The 17,837-nt window shown below is 59.3% G+C and overlaps 3 protein-coding genes across 9 annotated transcripts in view; all 3 read right to left on the bottom strand.

The window, feature by feature from the left end:
* Positions 1–17,837, bottom strand: part of LOC139826612 (ribosome maturation protein SBDS-like) — a 58,187-nt gene that overhangs the window by 30,839 nt on the left and 9,511 nt on the right. For 2 of the 7 annotated variants that reach the window (XR_011736778.1, XM_071802951.1), the window contains one exon: positions 16,021–17,485. The exons of 1 other annotated variant lie outside the window; for it this stretch is intronic. Coding sequence is in view for 2 of the 6 variants with exons in the window: in XM_071802949.1 (XP_071659050.1) it covers positions 858–956 (99 nt within the window). In the remaining 4 variants the exon portion in view is untranslated. Of the gene's footprint in view, positions 1–844; positions 957–16,020; positions 17,486–17,837 lie in introns of those variants that run through there. 4 more of the 7 variants (XM_071802952.1, XM_071802954.1, XM_071802949.1 and 1 more) reach the window with 3 other exon arrangements.
* On the bottom strand, positions 8,388–12,246 carry LOC139826617 (uncharacterized). Its single transcript, XM_071802969.1, has 5 exons — positions 11,963–12,246; positions 11,106–11,226; positions 10,434–10,643; positions 9,905–10,111; positions 8,388–8,456 (listed from the first exon to the last, which is right to left on the bottom strand). The coding sequence occupies exons 1-5, from the start codon at positions 12,244–12,246 to the stop codon at positions 8,388–8,390; spliced, it is 891 nt and encodes a 296-aa protein (XP_071659070.1).
* On the bottom strand, positions 12,424–17,225 carry LOC139826658 (coiled-coil domain-containing protein 81-like). The gene is made up of 5 exons (XM_071803006.1): positions 17,111–17,225; positions 14,358–14,582; positions 13,544–13,800; positions 13,054–13,139; positions 12,424–12,589 (listed from the first exon to the last, which is right to left on the bottom strand). Exons 1-5 carry the CDS (start codon positions 17,223–17,225, stop codon positions 12,436–12,438), a joined length of 837 nt encoding a protein of 278 aa, XP_071659107.1. The 3' UTR covers positions 12,424–12,435.

The raw sequence follows: 17,837 nt of genomic DNA, 5'->3' as shown, positions 1-17,837 counted from the left end.
GTCACCGTGGGAACGCCCCCCGCCACGTCAGCCGCTCTCTCGCAATGGCTACCGGGGCTTCGGGGGGATCGGGACCGCCGGGAGTCGCGCTGTCCCTGTACGTTTCCCTCTGGGCTTTCTAATCTCGGCTAAACCTCGTAGTCGACTGAACCTCGCCGGCTCTGGCTCTCGCTGCGCTGGCTCCGATCAGCTGACTCCAGTCGCCGTGGGACACGTCCCCGCTAAGCTCTCCTACCGTCATCGCTGCTGTCTCTCTCCTCAAAGGAAACCATCACGTTCCGAGGATCGCTTGACATTTTCTTCTCCAGAAAATCCCTGGCCTTCACGAAAATCTGTGAAAGACACCCTGGGTTAATTGTTGAAGGGGAGGTGGGTGTTACAACCCGAGGGATGCCCTTGATGATCCCCTGGGAACAGCACCCTGCAGTGCCCACTGCCACCTGGAGCTGAGCTGCTCCATGGGGCCACCGCCATTCTCCTCACTTGGGACGGGCCATCAGGAGGAGCCTCCTGGCGCGGGTCCCCGAAGACCCCAGCAGGGATGGACACCCCACGTACCTCGCTGCTCTCGTCCAGGATCTTGCACTCAGGGGGCAGGTGGGCCGCCCGCTGCTCCAGGTACTGCCACTTCTGGGCCAGGTACTGGAGCTTCCCCTCCACCCCCCGGGACAGGAGAGAGTCATCCTGGAGACGGAGAGAACAACCTTGGTGGGCAAAATGAGCCACCTGGGGTGACGGTGGCTGCACCAAGTGTCACCGCGCTGTGTCACTGCGCCACCCAGCGCTGGGGGGCTACCTGGCCAGGCACGGTGATGCCGTGCAGATGGAAGAGGAGGTGGTCGATTCTGTTCTCAATCTCAAAGAGGAGCTCCTCGTTCTTCAGCATCTGGGCTCGCGACCGGTCCCGCCCGGCCTCTTGCTCCTGCAGTTTCGCCCTCAGCTCCTCCTCCAGCATCCTGCAGCCAACCACAGCCACATCCATACAACTGCACAGGGGTGCAGAGACACCACAAATCCGTTGCAAAAGCTGCTCAGGTTGCAACCCACCCCCCCCTGCCATGAGTAGGGACATCTTCACCAGCTCAGGTTGCTCAGAGCCCCATCCAGCCTGGCCTGGGATGTCTCCAGGGATGGTTCATCCACCTCTCTGGCCAACATGGGCCAGGCTCTCACCACCCGAATCGTAACAAGTGATAGGACAAACAGAAATGGCCTCAAGTTGCGCCAAGGGACGTTGAGGTTGGATCTGGGGCACAGTTTCTTCCCCAAAGGGCTGTGGGGCATTGGAACAGGCTGCCCAGGGCAGTGCTGGAGTCACCATCCCTGGAGGGTTGGACAGACGGACATGAGGTTGTCAGGGACATGGGGCAGTGTCAGGGGTGGGTTGATGGTTGGACTCAATGATCTTGAGAGTCTTTTCCAACCAAAGCGAGTCTGTGATTCTATGACACGGCTGTCCCGAGGCCAGCAGCACCTGGTTTTGTTGGGGGCCTGGTGAAACAGGAGCAAAGCCTTCTTCAGCTCCAGATCCCTCAGTTTTTTCTCCAGCTCCTCCTGCAGCTCTTCCTGCTCCTTGATGTACTTCTCCAGGGCCTCCAAGGATGACTCCTGTGCCAGGATCTTGCTGGGGATGTCCTAACCAGGGGACAGCACGAGAACTCAGCCCACAGTGCTCATGCAGGGTGCAGGAGCTGGCCCGTGGCCTCAGGGGGGTTTCTGCACCAGGGACCACCGCAGGCTCAAGGCATGGAGAAACACAGCTCCATCCTTGCCCACACAAGAGGGGCTCTGGGGGCTCCAGGCCCACAGGAGAGCTGAGAACCAGCTGAGAACCTTCTCCACAGGGTTGCTATCCATCCATCCATCCATCCATCCATCCATCCATCCATCCATCCATCCATCCACCTCTTCCTCCCTCCCCTAGTCTGTGCTGGTACTGGGTATTGCCCTGACCCAGGTGCAGGACCTCGCACTTGGCCTGGTTGAATTTCATGAGGTTCACATGGACCCCCCAGCCTGTCCAGGTCCCTCTGGATGTCACCCCTTCCCTCCAGCGCATCAGCTGCACCATTCGGTTTGGTGGAAAACCAAAACTGTCTTGGGAGTGTCTTGGGAGATGCAGAGACCAGGGAAACACACCTGGCTTTAGCTCTCTGCCAAGCACATCTGGGGAAACCCCTTGAAATGCTTCAGCCACTTCAGCGGAGAAAAATAACACCCCCACACAGTTGCCAGGCTTTCACTGCTCACGCAGGGACAAAGGACAGCACGGGGACAGCACAGCTCTCACTCCGGAGCTCGCTGGCTCTGACACCCGTGCCTGTTTGGGACAAATATCAATGGGAAAGATTTTGTGCTCTGGGATTCAGGTCATCTGAAGAACACCAGCAAGGAGAACGACTGCCAAAACCTGCACAACGATGTGACCAACTCCAGCTCCCCTGGGGAAGGAGGCGGCTGGTGCTTGTCCCAGCCCAGCCATGCCATGGGCGACCCAGAGCGGCTGAGAGCAAAGCCTCTTTCCAGGCTCTCTTCGCTGTGAGACTGTGGGGCAGGGTCCCATCCAGGGGGTACATGGGGGGAACATCCTGCTCAAGCTCACGGGCAGTAGAGGAAGGGACAGAGGGTTCTGGGTGGCCCCAGAGGAGCTTGGAGCAGAGCAGGGGGCACAGAAACCCAGGGAGGGTCTTGGAGATGGGTCCAGAGAGGATCCAGGTGTACATGGGGAGGGGGAAAGGGATGGGAGGGTGCAGGGAGTGTCACACAGGGTGGGAGTGAGCATGCAGGGGACCAGAGCCGAGCTGAAGGTGCTCGGTGGGGATAGCGGTGATTGAGCAGGGGACAGGAGCAAAGTCCTGCAGAGGGCAACGGAGCTGGAGGGGATTTGGAGGGGTAAAGAGGAATGGGGGAGAACCAGGAAAGAATCTGGGGGGTGGGGGGTGTGAGTACCAGCAGGGGGAAGCACAGGAGCTGTGATATTTGGGATCAGAGGAACTGGAGAGAGGATGCAGAGGGGAAGAGGGATGGGGAGAACCTACAGTGCACAGAGAGGGGGGCAGAATGGGTGTCCCCGTGGTGGGTGGGGGGAAGGCTGGTTTGCCAGTCATCACCCCCCCAACACACAGGCTTCCTATCTGGGGGGTGCTCAGCACAGCAAACAAGCTGGGGCTGCAGGTGGTCCCATCACCCCCACCCCAGACAGCAAAGGGGGAACCATGGCAGCAGCAGGTCTCACCACACATCCAGCACCCATTGGGGGAAATAAAACACCTGAGTGGGGGCAGGTAAAGCAAGAAACCCCCACAGTGGGCACAGAGAACAGGACTGAGCACAACACATCCCAGCACTGGGGCTGCTGGGCTTAAATTGGTGTCCAGGAGCAGGGGGATACAGGTGAGGATGCTGAGGGTGATGAAAGCATCAGGGTGGGGATGCCCGTGGGAGAGGGTGGTGGGGACTTTGAGGTGCCTGGGGATGTGTGTGTGTGTGTGTGTGTGTGTGTGTGTGTGTGTGTGTGTGTGTGTGTGTGTGTGTGTGTGTGTGTGTGTGTGTGTCTGTGTGTGTGTGTGTGTGTCTGTGTGTGTGTCTGTGTGTGTGTCTGTGTGTGTGTCTGTGTGTGTCTGTGTGTGTGTCTGTGTGTGTGTCTGTGTGTGTGTCTGTGTGTGTGTCTGTGTGTGTGTCTGTGTCTGTGTGTCTGTGTCTGTGTGTCTGTGTCTGTGTGTCTGTGTGTCTGTGTGTGTGTCTGTGTGTGTGTCTGTGTGTGTGTGTGTGTCTGTGTGTGTGTCTGTGTGTGTGTCTGTGTGTGTGTCTGTGTGTGTGTCTGTGTGTCTGTGTGTGTGTCTGTGTGTGTGTGTCTGTGTGTGTGTCTGTGTGTCTGTGTGTGTGTCTGTGTGTGTGTGTGTCTGTGTGTGTGTCTGTGTGTGTGTGTGTGTGTGTGTCTGTGTGTGTGTGTGTGTGTGTCTGTGTGTCTGTGTGTGTGTGTGTGTCTGTGTGTGTGTCTGTGTGTCTGTGTGTGTGTGTGTCTGTGTGTGTGTGTCTGTGTCCAGCCCTGCAGGGGACAGGGGGACAAGCACAGCCCTGTGACACACACGTAGTGGCTGTTGCTGGGTGTCATGGTGTGGGGACCCAGGATCACCCCAACACGCTGCCCTGCGCTGGGGCCGGGTGGGTGCTCCCCCAAACTGCCAGCACCCACTCTTGGGCACCCCCCACTGGCTGCCACCCCCTGGGCAGGCACAGCGGTGCTGGGCTGTACTGGGGCCTGCTGGTTCACAGCAGGATTTGCGAGGGGGCTAGGGAGAGTAGTCGGGCATGGCGTGTCTGCGTGGAGCCCTGCAGCGTGTCTGCATGGAGCCCTCCAGTGTATCTGCGTGGAGCCTTGCAGTTTGTCCGCGTGAAGCCCTGAGGCGTGTCTGCGTGGAGCTTTCCAGTGTATCTGCGTGGAGCTTTGCAGCGTGTCTGTGTTGAGCCCTGCAGCATGTCTGCCCGCAACCCTGCAGCGTGTCTGTGTCCAGCTCTGCAGCCTGTGTGTGTCAAGCCCTGCACTGTGTCTCAGTCCAGCCCTGCGGTGTGTCTGCTTGCAGCCCTGCAGTGTGTCTGTCTCCAGCCCTGCAGTGTGTCTGTCTCCAGCCCTGCAGTGTATCTGCCTGTAGCCCTGCAGCGTGTCTGCATATAGCCCTGCAGCATCTGTATCCAGCCCTGTGGCGTGTCTGCATTGAGCCCTGTGGCGTGTGTGCCTGCAGCCCTGCAGCGTGTCTGAGTCCAGCCCTGCAGTGCGTCTGCGTGCAGCCCTGTAGCGTTTCTGCCTCCAGCCCTGTGGCTTTTCTGCGTACACTCCTGTAGTGCATCTAGTCCAGCCCTGCAGCGCGTCTGGGTCCAGCCCTGCGGCGTGTCTGCGTGCAGCCCCGTGGTGTGTCTGCCTGCAGCCCTGCAACATGTCTGTGTGGAGCCCTGCAGCGTGTCTGCATGGAGCCCTGCAGTGTGTCTCTGTGCAGACCTGCAGCATGTCATCCTGCAGCGTGTCTGCGTGCAGCCCTGCAGCATGTGTGCCTGCAGCCCTGCGGCGTGTCTGTGTCCAGCCTTGCACCGTGTCTGCCTGCAGCCATGGATTGTGTCTGCCTGAAGCCCTGCAGCATATGTGTTTGCAGCCCTGCAGCGTGTCTGCCTGCAGCCCTGCAGCGTGCCTGCGTGGAGTGCTCGAATGTATCTGCGTGGAGCCTTGCAGTGTGTCTGTGTGGAGCCCTGCGGCGTGTCTGCCTGCAACCCTGCGGCGTGTCTGCGTCCAGCCCTGCAGCGTGTCTGTGTATAGCCATGCAGCGTGTCTGTGTATAGCCATGCAGCGTGTCTGCGTGGAGCCCTGCAACATGTCTGTTTGCAACCGTGCAGCGTGTCTGCCTGCAGCCCTGCAACATGTCTGTTTGCAACCGTGCAGCGTGTCTGCCTGCAGCCCTGCTGCGTGTCTGGCAGCAGCCATGCTGTGTGTCTGCGTGGTGTCCTGCAGCATGTCTGCCTGCAGCCCTGCAACGTGTCTGTTTAGAGCCCTGCAGCGTGTCTGCATCCAGGCCTGCAGCCTGTCTGCGTGCAGTCCTGTGGTGTCTCTGTGTCCAGCCCTGCAACCAGTCCGTCTGGAGCCTTGCAACGTGTCTGTCTCCAGACCTGCAGCGTGTCTGTGTCCAGCCCTGCACCCTGTCTGTGTAAAGCCCTGCACTGTGTTTGAGTCTAGCCCTGCGGCGTGTCTACGTCCAGCCCTGCAGCGTGTCTGCGTGCAGCCCTGCAGCTTATCTGCATGGGGCAACGCAGTGTATCTGCGTGCAGCCCTGCAGCGTGTCTCTATCAATCCCTGCGGCGTGTCTGCCTGCAGCCCTGCGGCGTTTCTTTCTCCAGCTCTGCAGCGTCTCTGCGTACAGCCCTGCAGCGTGTCTGTCTCCAGCTCTGTGGGGTTTCTGCGTCCAGCCCTGTACTGTGTCTGCGTCCAGCGCTGCACCGCGTCTGCACACAGCCCTGCAGCGTGTCTGCCTACAGCCCTGCAGAGTGTCTGCGTGCAGCCCTGCAGTGTGTCTCTCTCCAGCCCTGCGGCGTTTCTGCGTACAGCCCTGCAGTGCATCTGCATCCAGCCATGTACCCTGTCTGTGTCCAGCCCTGCAGAGTGTCTGCGTGCAGCTTTGAGGCGTGTCTGCGTGCAGCCCTGCAGCATCTGCCTCCAGCCCTGTGGCGTGTCTGCCTCCAGCCCTGCGGGGTGTCTGTGTGCCACCCTGCGGCGTGTCTGCCTGCAGCCTTGCAGCGTGTCTGCCTGCAGCCCCGCACACTGTCTGCGTCCAGCCCTGCAGAGTGACTGCGTGCAGCTGTGCAGCATGTCTGCGTATCGCCCTGCAGCATCTGTATCCAGCCCTGTGGCCTGTCTGCATTGAGCCCTGCAGCGTGTCTGCGTGCAGCCCTGCGGCGTGTCTGTGTGCATCCCTGCAGCGTGTCTGCCTGCAGCCCTGCGGCGTGTCTGTGTGCATCCCTGCGGCGTGTCTGTGTGCATCCCTGCAGCGTGTCTGCGTGCAGCCCTGTGGCGTGTCTGTGTCCAGCCCTGCAACCTGTCCGCGTGGTGTCCTGCAGCGTGTCTGTCTCCAGCCCTGTGGTGTGTCTGCCTCCAGCCCTGCAACCTGTCTTTCTGCATCCCTGCGGCGTGTCTGCCTGTGCCGTGTGGTGTGTCTGTGTCAAGCCCTGCACCCAGTCTGCGTGCAGCCCTGCAGCATGAATGTCCAGCCTTGCAGCCTGTCTGTGTAAAGCCCTGTACTCTTAGTCCAGCCCTGCAGACTGTCTGTCTCCAGCCCTGCAGCGTGTCTGCGTGCAGCCCTGCAGTGTTTCTGCGTCCAGCCCTGAACCCTGTGTTCAGCCCTGCAGCGCGTCTGTGTCCAGCCCTGCAGAGTGTCTGTGTGCAACCGTGCAGCGTGTCTGCATGCAGCCCTACAGTGTGTCTGCCTGCAGCCCTGCACCGTGTCCGTGTGCATCCCTGCAGCGTGTCTGCACGCAGCCCTGCAGCATCTCTGTATGCAGCCCCACGGCGTATCTGTGTCCAGCCCCGTGGCGTATCTGCGTCCAGCCCTGCAGCGCGTCTGCGTGCAGCCCTGCAGCGCGTCTGTGTCCAGCCCTGCAGCGTGTCTGTGTCCAGCCCTGCGGCGCGTCTGCGTGCAGCCCTGCGGCGCGTCTGTGTCCAGCCCTGCGGCGCGTCTGCGTCCAGCCCTGCGGCGCGTCTGCGTCCAGCCCTGCGGCGTGTCTGCGTCCAGCCCTGCGGCGTGTCTGTGTTCAGCCCTGCAGCGTGTCTGTGTGAAGCCCTGCAGCGTGTCTGTGTCCAGCCCTGCAGCGTGTCTGTGTCCAGCCCTGCAGCGCGTCTGTGTCCAGCCCTGCAGCATGTCTGTGTAAAGCCCTGCACTGTGACAAGGGTGACAAGGCCCCAGGGCCTGTGGGGAGACACCCCCCGCTGTCATCCACACACAAAGACCCTGACCCGGGGCCCCTGGGCCTGAACAGTGGGCTTGGGCTCGGCTGGGCCTGGGGCTAAGGCCTACCCCACCAGCCTGTCATGGCCACCAGCCCCCCGCGGGCACCGGCGGCTGGGCCAGCACCACCGCTCCTGAGCCGGGAGCCCCAGGAGGTGACGGGGCCCCAGGGTTTTGGAATTTGACAGTGGACTTGGAGGTGCGGGGAGGAAAACTGGCAGCTCCTGCACACCAGGAGGTGCTGTTTTCCATTAAAATGAACCAAATGCCTCATGATGTTCAAAGCCAGTCTGATCCAAAGGACTCAAAAAAGACACTGAGGATAACTGCACGTTCACAGGAGATGGCATTAGATGACCCATGATGGTTTCCTTGTCCAGTTCTGGTATTCAAGAAGGCCCATAAGCAAAGCCAATTTTACCGTTAAAGACGTATTTCGGTCACAACCCCCAGCTACTCACGTGCAGAACCGTTGAGGGCTAAGAGGGAAACGAAGCCCCATCCAGCAGGAAGCCAGCGTTGCCAAGTTTTGAGCAGTGGTGCCTGCTCAGGGCCAGGACACACCTCACCAGGCCCCCATTGCAGCTTGACCACAGGTTTGGGAGGAACCAAAAAAGATCTGCTTTATTAAACCCACTGGAGAAAGAGTACAAGGGGTGGCAGGGGAATACACAGTCAAATGGATGGTCTGGGCCATCCAAAACACATGGGGTAGCGGGGGCACCCAAAGAACAAGGGGTGGTCTGGGGCGTCCAAAGCTCTTGTGGAGCAACTGCTACTTTTTGATGGCTTTTTTCTGGCTTTGGATCAGCAGCTGTCAGACCCAGCGGTTTGCAGGTGGGTCTTTACTGAACAGAAGGGAGAGCTGGTGTCAGCAGCCTGGCTGGCCGGCACTGGCGCTCGTCACGCCGGAGGAGGCTCTTGCTGGATGTCTCTCCCGCGAGCCTCAGTGCCTGAGACGGTCTCCTGGCACTGGCCGACGTGGAGTAGATCTGTTCTCCAGAACTGAGGAGTTGAATACAAAGCTCTGTAGTCTTGTATGCACAGAGAGGTGCAGAGCAACAAGTCTGGTCAGGACACATGTGGTGGGACCTGCTTCTGTCTGGAGAGAGCAGGTCCAGGTCCCTGGGATGCAGTCCCACCCTGCTGCTCTCCGTGCCCCCAGGGCTGTCAGGAAAACACCCTCTTTGCCCAGCTCTGGCCTGAAGCTGGCCCACACCCCCTTTTTCAGAGGCGAGCACTCCAAAAGGCAAACACTCAACTGGGAATGCTCTTTCCCCAATTGTTTTTCACTGCCTGCGGTACCTGGGCCTCCCATTGCTCTGGCTCTTTTTTCCAGGCCTTTGGCGGTGCCACTGCTGCGCTTCTGCTCTATCTTGCTGCACAAGGACTCCCAGAGCTTGCGTGTTTCCTCCTCCGTGCACACGCGGGGCTGCGCCTGCAGGACCACGGCAATGCAGCAGCAGGCAGTGTTAGTGTCCCTGGCAAGGGCTGGGGGGATTTCAGCGCCCCCCCTCCCTCCTGCCCCTTCTTTTCAGCCTCTCCATCAGCCCTGCTTTGCTCACGGTCCTGACTGCAGAGCCTTTCTGCAACAACCCCTGAGCCAAGGGAGCGCGGGGCTGAAAGCAACCCGGCTGCTTGCTGTCCCAGACCAGCCTGGCCGCACCGTTGCGCCGTCGCCATTACAAACGCCACCACATCAAGCCTTGGGGACGTACCGGTCCTGCCCTCCTCTTCCCCGCCTTGGCAGGGGGTGCAGCTTGGGGTGCAGCTTCCCGCAGGTGTTGGCTGCTGCCTGCCTCTTTCCCCGACCGTTCCCACCGCAGCACTGCCAGCTCGCTGCAGACACACAGCGGGAAGAGGTGGTGTGAGCACAGGAGAGCGCTCCAGCCGGGCTCCCAGCTGGGCGCCAGCCGCGGCCGCAGGAGCGGCTCTGCCGAGAGGCCGGTGCCAGGAGAAGCGGCTCTCTCCCGCGGGGCTGCGGGGAGCAGGAGGAAGGGACTGCGGGAGAGGAAGCGCTGCCCGTGTCCGGAGAGATTTACCACTGGAGCTTGTCCTGCAGATCCAGCTGCTCATCCCTCTCCCCTCTTCTCTTGCGGGCCACCTGCCCCAGGATGCAGGTCACCACCTCCCGCAGGGCCCGGTCTGTCCGTGGGGAAAGGCTCCTGCAACAGCAAGGACAAAGTCTCCCTGACTCTGCAGCTGGGACCGTCCTGCCTCTTCCCACACTCAGCCCCACAGCTATGTGGCCCCATTCTGCCCCACAACCCCCCGGAGGCAGGAGGGGTTTCAAGCCCCTGCTCTGGCCCCTGCCGTGGGGTCTAACCCAGCCCGCTCCCACGGCTGCAGAAATCCCCGGGCGCCCTGTGCAGCCCCGTGGCTCGGGGGTTGGCTCCCTGTACCCACCACCACCGGCTCACGCCCCACGGCCCCAGGGCTCGGCTGGAGCGGGCACACTCGTACCGCTTTGGGGGGATGCTGTTGTCCTCAGGGACTGTGGGGGGCTCTTCTCCGGCCTCTTCCCAGTCCTCCATAATCGTCCTAATCTCCAGCAGGTCACAGCTGGACTCGTCTGACTCCACGCTGCTCGAGGAGCTGTCTGAGGAGCACTCGGGGGAGCTGGATTCCTGCACAGGAGGAGACTCTCATACAACAGCCCTGCACCCGGAGGGTGCTGCTTCCCAGCACGCAGACCCCAGAACACTTCTGGCTGGACCACACGGGACGGGGAGAGCTGGGAGAAGGAGCTCAGCAGGCCCTGGGGTGACCTCTGAGTGTCACCAGGGTTTCACTGCAACTTTGCGTCCCCCTTCTTGCTCAGGAAGGGCAGCATCACCCGCCCGGTTCTGCTGCAGCAAGGCTGCTATGACGGCTTGGGTGCCAGGGTACTTTGCAGTCTCAGCCGCCCCACGGGAGAAAGTGCTCTTTTTCTGCAGGAATCCCAAGTACCTGGCTCCTCTGCATCTCCTTTGGATTTTCTCCCTTTCCTTTCACACCGGGTCTCTCCTTTTCTGCCTTGGACTTTGCTTTCATTGCTCTGGCTGACTGCCGTTTACTTTCTTCCCGTACCGCCGCCTCTTTTTCCTTCTTTTCCTCTCCTTCCAGGAATTTCCGGATATGCTTTGGAAGCTGCTCCTCTTTCTTCTTCTCCCGTTTATTCTGGAGGCCGAATGAAATGCAATAGCAGGCAGCATTAGTCTGTCCTGCCACGGCTGAGCTGTTTTCCTCCCTCCCTCCCTTCTCTTCTGCCTTGCTGTCCACGCTGGTTTGCTCCCAGGTTCCCGCAGGCTCCACCGAGGAGCCCGTCTGGAATGACCAGGGAGATAAGCCACCACCGGGCTACAAACCAGCCGGCAGCTGGCGAGCCCAGACAAGCCCTGCAGTCACCTGGCTGACAGAAACGGCCTCAAGTGAGGGCTCTGGGGGTGTTTCCAGGCTACTGGAAGTGACAAGTATATTCTCAACTGACAGTGACCTGCCTCCCTTCAAGCAAACACCAAAGCAACTGGTCAGTGGTCCCGTGAACACCCAGTGAAGAATCTTGTGAGCACTGGCACGTGTGGAGCAACGCTGCTCTACAGTCCAGTAGGATGTGCTCCGGCAGCATCCGGTGTCGGGTACCTTTTCTCTCCTCTCAATGGCTCTGGCTATGAAGTCCACTTCTCTGGGTGCAACCAGAGGCGGTAGCTTTCCTTTCTCCTCCTTTTCCTTCAAGCAGCTCCTCTGGATGACCGGTAGCTGCCTGCAAAGACACAACAGGGCGTGTTGGCAGGAGCGCAGGAGGAGCTGGTTCTGCATCCTGTGCTTCCAGGTGGCGCACCTGCTTCTGCAGCAGAACGTGCTCTGCTCACATCCTTGTGATCAAGTCCCCAGACACAGAGAAGACCCCAAGCTGTCAGCCTCGGATGGGCCCAACAGCCCCCCCTGCAACCCAGGATGCCCAGGTCTCGGCCCTCTCTTGCTGGAGCAACCAGAGGAACAGGGTCCTGTGCCCGGAGACAGCGCTATGCCCTGTATGGGCAGGTTGGGCACTGGGGACACAGTGTCAAAGGGGGGAGGACATGACCCCACGAGAAGGGCCATCCTGCCACTGGGCTCTCCGTAAGACAGGCGTCAGCGTAGAAGAGGCTCCTGGTTGCTCAGGGCAATCCTCTGCAGTAACTAACTGCAGAACTCTGTTCTCAGCAAACAGAAAGGCCAGGCTCATTTCAACCTGAAGGGAAAGCCAAAATGACCTTCTGCTCCTGGAACGAGCCTTTGCACTTGGCTACTCAAGAGATCTGCACATCGGAAGGGAAGAAAGAAATAGTGGTGCCAGCAGAGTCTGCCAAGAAGCTACAAGACACTGCCATGAGCAAGAAACCATGAGTTAGTGGGACGTGGGAAAAGCGCACTTGGGGTGTTTCCAGGAGAAACGTCTCGCTCCCACAGAGGCCGGAGCAGGGGGTCACGCTCACCCATTTATGTGAGTGTCTCACCTGGCGCGAGGCTCACTCCCCTCAGCTTTCTGACCCTGCTCCGGCTTCACAGTCAGGGCAGGTAACCGATTTGGAGGAAGCCTTGCTCGACGGAGGAGGCGCTTCTCGGCAGCATCCTCTAGAAAGGGGAAAGGAGACGGTTCTTCAGAACAGCATCTCGGTGTTGTTCTGGGAACCGGGTGCCACTTGTGTGCCAGTTCCAAGGAGAGTGACGTGCGGGTCTGCTCAGGGCTGTGGTAACACTGGGGAAGGTGGTCCTTTTCATCCCTTTGGGGGAAAGCCATGTTTCCTGGGAGGTCTTAGGCCTTTTCTGACACTGTTTTAACATCCAACGCCCCATGCCTACAGTGCACCGTTATTCCCTGGGGAAGACTGTTTGCATGGCTTTCTCTCATCCGTGTGCTGAAACGGGGGGTTCCATGGGAGATACTCGTGCTGTCCAGGAGTCATTCTGGGGAGGGGAATCATTTATCTCAAGGGAATCCGGCTCTGGGGTTTCTGCATTGGTCCCGTGCACACAGATTTGCTGCTGGGGCAGGTTCACACCACAGGCCATCACCTTTTCCCTTCACACATCCTTTCAGGTCTATCAGCGCTGGCATTTTCGGCACGGTCTCAAGTTGGTACCTGGAAGAGGAAGAAGGCAGCAGGCTGAAGAAAGGACACCACGTTGTTTACCAAGGCAGCCCAACCCGGAGGGACGCAGTAGAAGCTCCAGTGCCTGGAGAGGCCCCGTCAGCCTGTGCCCGTGTTTTTCCATCCTTCCCGTGAGAATGGCCGTCCTCCCACAAAACCCCCTTGCTGCTTCTGGGGAAATGATTCTGCTCATAGTGCACATGGAGAGCAGAATGTTATCTAGTGCTCTGATTTTCTAACACCCTTTCGAATTCTGATCTTGCCCTCCAAGTTCCTTGTAGAGCCTTGCAGATTAACGTTTCCGGACCTAAGAGCAGTCTCTCCCACAGAGGAAAGAAAAGGAGCAGGAGAAACGTAGTGGGAAATGTTGCCTAAATGCATCTCTAGCTCCACAGTAGGACAGATGCATAAGCCGTGCCACTGTCCCACGTTCCTCCAAGTGAAGTCAAACATACCATGGCAGGACGATAACACGTCCAGAAGAGGTCTGGGAAGCAGCGGTGTCATGGCGTGAGATGACTGAGTCCCTCATCTCCGGCATCTGCAACGAGAACAGAGACGGATGACGGGAGGAGCGGACACTGGGAAGGGCCGGCTGCTCGCTCCGCCTCAGCCCAGCGCCAGCAAAGAGCCAGAGCCGCCCAAGGGCTCTGGGCTCAGCAAGCCTTGCTCTGCCTGTGCCTCTGCTCCCGGCCCCCAGAGTGGGGCACGCAGCGCTCCCCGCCATCACCGCCGGCCTTTTCTCGCAAAGTGCAGCTCCTCTGGGGGTGGCTCTTGCAAAGCCAGGCCATTGCATGCCAGGGAGGTGCTCTGCAGAGAGCCTGCTGTGCTCTAGAGCTCCAGGAGCCCAGGTGACTGAACAAGGCATGGTCGGCCAGGGGAAAGCAGCCCCCAGAAAGCATTTCAGAAGCAGCAGGAGTGGGGCTGGGAAAGTGAAAATCCTACCTCGAGAAGAGCTTGCAGCATCTTGCCAGTGCCATTCAGCCTTTCCAAAAAGTGTAAGTAAAATCTCATTTTCATGTCTTTTCCCTGGACAATCAGCATGCCCACGTCCCTCCAGATGATGGCAACGTTCTGCCCGTTCTCTACGCAGGCATGGAAAAGGTGCGTGGTCCTTTCCATGTAGAGCTGCACGGTGCCCTCAGAGACAGCGTTCTCTGAGGCTATCTCAGCATACGGCAGTTGTTCGAAATCTTGATGGCCTGAAAGACAAGAGAAGAGGAACACATGAGCTTGCAGACCTGCTGGGCAGGCTACAATCAAAGGTCTGCAGCCTCCAGGCCCTCGGGCAACACTTTGGTACTGGGCTGTCTGGCTGGGCCAGCGCCTCTGAGGAGACGCTCGGCTTGTCCCTTCCTCTTAAAGTGGACAGTGAGGTGCGGAGCAGACAGCTGTGGCTTCTCTGATACAGAAAGGGAAACAAAGAGTCTTAGGCATTTGCCTGGAGGAGGTCTAGTGCAGCGGAAAGGGGGAGCAAGAGTTGAAGCATCACGGAACCAGAAGACACCACACCAAGGAAGCTGTGAGGGAACCTGTTGTTGAAGCAGGACAAAGAGAGTGCGCTCTTAGCTGTATTGTCCTCTGGTGATTCTTTAAAACAAACAGCTAGGCAGGGTCCTTTCACAGCCGGCTGGTTTTGTCGAGTGAAGCTCTTGGCAGGACCGCGGTGGGTGGTTGGTACTCCCCTCAGTCACCTCTGGGGAGCAGAGCACCCCTCCCCACCCTGCTCAAGGGCCAGCGCCGCTTTCACGCTGCTTACCAGGGAAGTCTTTGCAACCATAGCGGAGCTCATGGTCCTGCACAACAGCCTTTTCAGGTCGAAACACGGGTCTCTCCACAATCACCAGATCCTGCTCGCTGAGGGCTACTCGCTTTCTGACAACCGCAAAAGTCCCGATTCCGGGAATGCGGACAGCCTGGAACAGAGGAGATGGCGGATGGGAAGAAGTCTTGGAGGGGCAGACGGGTGACTTGTCAGAGGAGGCTGATGGCGTTTAGTGCCCTGCCCTGGCCTGAGGCACAAAGGAGCAAGATGGGCTCCTTGGGAGAACACAAACAGGGGCTGCGCTTTTCCCTCTCACCCCCCTTCAGCTACGAAGAACCAAATAGGTGAGGGAAAGCTGACAAACACCCTCTGGCTCAATCAGATAGAAGGCAGGGGGTTCCCACGCTTGGAATAAATCCAGATGTGTCCCAGGCTTCCAGGTTTTCACATGCAACTCTGACGGGGGGAACTTCTTGTACATCTGAATGGACAGAGAAGGTGTCCATGTCACTGTGTGCATTGCAGTGTCGTGCTGGGGCGTTGCTCCTGCTTTCAACGCAGGGGAAGAACAGCTGCACCCCATGGCAAAGGGCTGTCAGGACTTGATCAGCGTTCATCAGGGTGTGAGGGGAGAAGGAGGTAAGGCCCACCTGGTGGAGAGCCAGCTGCAGGCTGAGGTGATACGATATGCTGGCCCAAATCTTAGCGAACTCTGGAAAAACAAGGGAAAGACCTGTCATGCTCTGAGGCAGCAAGCTCAAGACCATTCGGCCCACTCCTGTCCAAGGAGCGATGCATCTTTCACTCAGGCATTTCAGGTGGTCTCTCTCCAGCCCGGCAAGAACCAAAGGACACCTCATGCTGCCTCCAAGGGGCTCCTTTCCTTGCAGGTGCAGCTCTCCAGGGTGTGACCCACTCCCACGGGAAGCCGGCAGTGCTTTGCCATGCCTGCGGGGGCACGGGGCTGTGCTCCACGCGGCTCTCGGAGGCTCAGGGCAGGCCCTGGTGTCTCCCCAGCAGGGGCCAGTTTTGCCGGGTCACATCTCTGAACACACAGAGCCCACGTGGCCCACGAGCACCTTCAGCTCTTCCATTCAGACATGAGCTCAGCGTGGGCAATGCCCAGCGCCAGGCAAGGGCAGCCCTTTGGGGTCAGGGGTTTCTGCCTGGGCTGCCCCAGGAAGGCAGGGGCCACGTCAGGAAGGGAACCAGGAGCCCTGGCTGCCACATCAGCCCCTCAGCCCTTTGGGATGGTCAAGCAGGTCCCTCCTTGCAGTCACCACTCCTCAGCAACCACCCCCCACAGTCCTCGGGTTTCCATCCTGATTTCAGAGATGTCCTTGACCCAGACACACATGTGAAATTGGGCCTGAAGGCCTTACCATAACGCTCCAGCTTCTCAATAGTTGGGCTCAGGTGAGGCTGCAAGAAGAGCTGTCTTGCCATCTTAGTTCCACTGCTGCTTCAAGTCAACAACTGCAGCAAGTGGCTGGACAATGGCTTTACTGCTTCTCCTTGTCCTCCCCCTTCTCCTCCTCCTTCTCCTTCTGCTCCTCCTTCTTTTTCTCTTCTCCTCCTCCTCCTCCTTCTTTTTCTCTTCTCCTCCTCCTCCTCCTTCTCCTTCTCCTCCTCCTTCTCCTTCTCCTCCTCCTCCTCCTTCTCCTTCTCCTTCTCCACCTTTCACACTCCTTGGTGCTGTCGTGCTCCCTCTCTCCGCCTTCTCCTCCTCACTGCAGAGCAGCTACTCCAGAGCAGAGCGGTGGCGAGAGCAGCTCTCAGCACTTGGAGTCGACTCGGCCTCACCGGGGTGAGTGGGGCAGATGCTGGTCACGACAGGGAAAGGGGGGCTGTCACCACTGTGACGTCTGGCTGTCCCACTGTGACCTCGGACCGTGTCACAGAGGGGCTGCACACACCTGCCCCCCAGGCCCTGCCAGGGGCTCTGCAGTGGGCAGGGGTTTCTGGGAGCTGCCCCCACCCCACTGTCTCCTGAGCGGGAGGGGTTTCCCCAGGCCGCCCCTGCCATGTCCCCACATGGGGACACAGGGCTGCAAGCGCCAATGGGCTTCCTTCCACCCTTCCCCGCTTCTTCCTGCCTCTCTCACCCAACGTGTCTGCAGCGGGGAGCGCGGCTGCCCTGCCTGGCGCAGCTTTGGCAGGCGATGGCTGCTCACACCGGCTTTGGAGCTGGCTGCAACCGTCTCCCACTGGCTCCGGCAGCACCGGACCTGCTCCCACACGGGTCCCGCTGCAGCTCCCTTTAGAGGTTTCCAGAGATTTCTAAGCTGAGCAGCAGAGGGGACAAACACTACTTGATGATGTCTGCACTCACAGATAACAGAGTCGCAGAATGGTTGAGGTTGGCAGGGGCCTCTGGAGGTTGTCTGGTCCAGCCCCCTGCTCAGTCAGGGACTCCCGGAGCTGGTTGCCCAGGACCATGTCCAGACGGCTCTTGAGTATCTCCAGAGCTGACGACTCCCCAACCTCCCTGGGCAACCTCTGCCAGGGCTCAGTCACCCAGGCAGTAATAACAAACTGTGTCCTGATGCTCTGAGGGAACCTCCTGTGTTGCAGTTTGTGCTCATTGCCTCTGGTCCTGTCACTGGGCGCCTCTGGAAAGAGCCTGGCTCCATCCTCTTGGCACCTTCCCTTCAGGTATTGATGCACATTGATGAGATCCCCCGGGAGCCTTCTCTTCTCCAGGCTGAGCAGCCCCAGCTCTCCCAGCCCGTCCCCGTTGGACAGACGCTCCAGGCCCTTCATCTTCGTTGTGACCGTCTGGTGAACTCTCTCTAGTGTGTCAATGTCTCTCTTGTACAGGGTAGCCCAGAACTGGCCGCAGTGCTTCAGGAGTGGCTTCATTCACCAGTGCTGAGGATGGGGGAACGATGACCTCCCTCGATCTGCTGGCAGCAGTCTCACTGTTTACAGAAGCTCTCAGTCACCCTGACTGCCCTGGGAAAGAATTCTGAGGAAACCCCTTGAAATGCTTCGGCCACTTTAGCGGAGAAAAATAACACCCCCACACAGTTGCCAGGCTTTCACTGCTCACACAGGGACAAAGGACAGCACGGGGACAGCACAGCTCTCACTCTGGAGCTCGCTGGCTCTGACACCCGTGCCTGTTTGGGAGAAATATCAATGGGAAAGATTTTGTGCTCTGGGATTCAGGTCATCTGAAGAACATCAGCAAGGAGAACAACTGCCAAAACCTGCACAACGATGTGACCAACTCCAGCTCCCCTGCGGAAGGAGGCGGCTGGTGCTTGTCCCAGCCCAGCCATGCCATGGGCGACCCAGAGCGGCTGAAAGCAAAGCCTCTTTCCAGGCTCTCTACGCTCTGAGACTGTGGGGCAGGGTCCCATCCATGAGAGATATGAGGGGCACATTCTGCCCGAGCTCGCAGGCAGCTCTGCTGCACGGGCAGCAGAGGAAGGGGCAGAGGGGTCTGGGTGGCCGCGGAGGAACTTGGAG

The sequence above is a fragment of the Patagioenas fasciata genome, assembly GCF_037038585.1.
Source record: "Patagioenas fasciata isolate bPatFas1 chromosome 19 unlocalized genomic scaffold, bPatFas1.hap1 SUPER_19_unloc_1, whole genome shotgun sequence".
Lineage (NCBI taxonomy): Eukaryota > Metazoa > Chordata > Aves > Columbiformes > Columbidae > Patagioenas > Patagioenas fasciata.
This window is presented reverse-complemented; position numbering and strand designations above follow the sequence as displayed.

What these genes read in the sequence shown, in the direction of transcription:
- LOC139826658 (XM_071803006.1), bottom strand. Translation starts at nt 17,225, where the DNA reads ATGAAGCCACTCCTGAAGCACTGCGGCCAGTTCTGGGCTACCCTGTAC. An exon ending in GAAGATGAAGGGCCTGGAGC is followed by an intron (nt 14,583 to 17,110) that starts GTCTGTCCAACG and finishes AAACGCCATCAG; the next exon opens with CCTCCTCTGACAAGTCACCC. An exon ending in TGCTGCAAGCTCTTCTCGAG is followed by an intron (nt 13,140 to 13,543) that starts GTAGGATTTTCA and finishes TTCTCGTTGCAG; the next exon opens with ATGCCGGAGATGAGGGACTC.
- LOC139826617 (XM_071802969.1), bottom strand. Translation starts at nt 12,246, where the DNA reads ATGGCTTTCCCCCAAAGGGATGAAAAGGACCACCTTCCCCAGTGTTAC. An exon ending in AGGAGATGCAGAGGAGCCAG is followed by an intron (nt 10,112 to 10,433) that starts GTACTTGGGATT and finishes CCTCCTGTGCAG; the next exon opens with GAATCCAGCTCCCCCGAGTG. An exon ending in GAGCCCTGGGGCCGTGGGGC is followed by an intron (nt 8,457 to 9,904) that starts GTGAGCCGGTGG and finishes CACGTCGGCCAG; the next exon opens with TGCCAGGAGACCGTCTCAGG.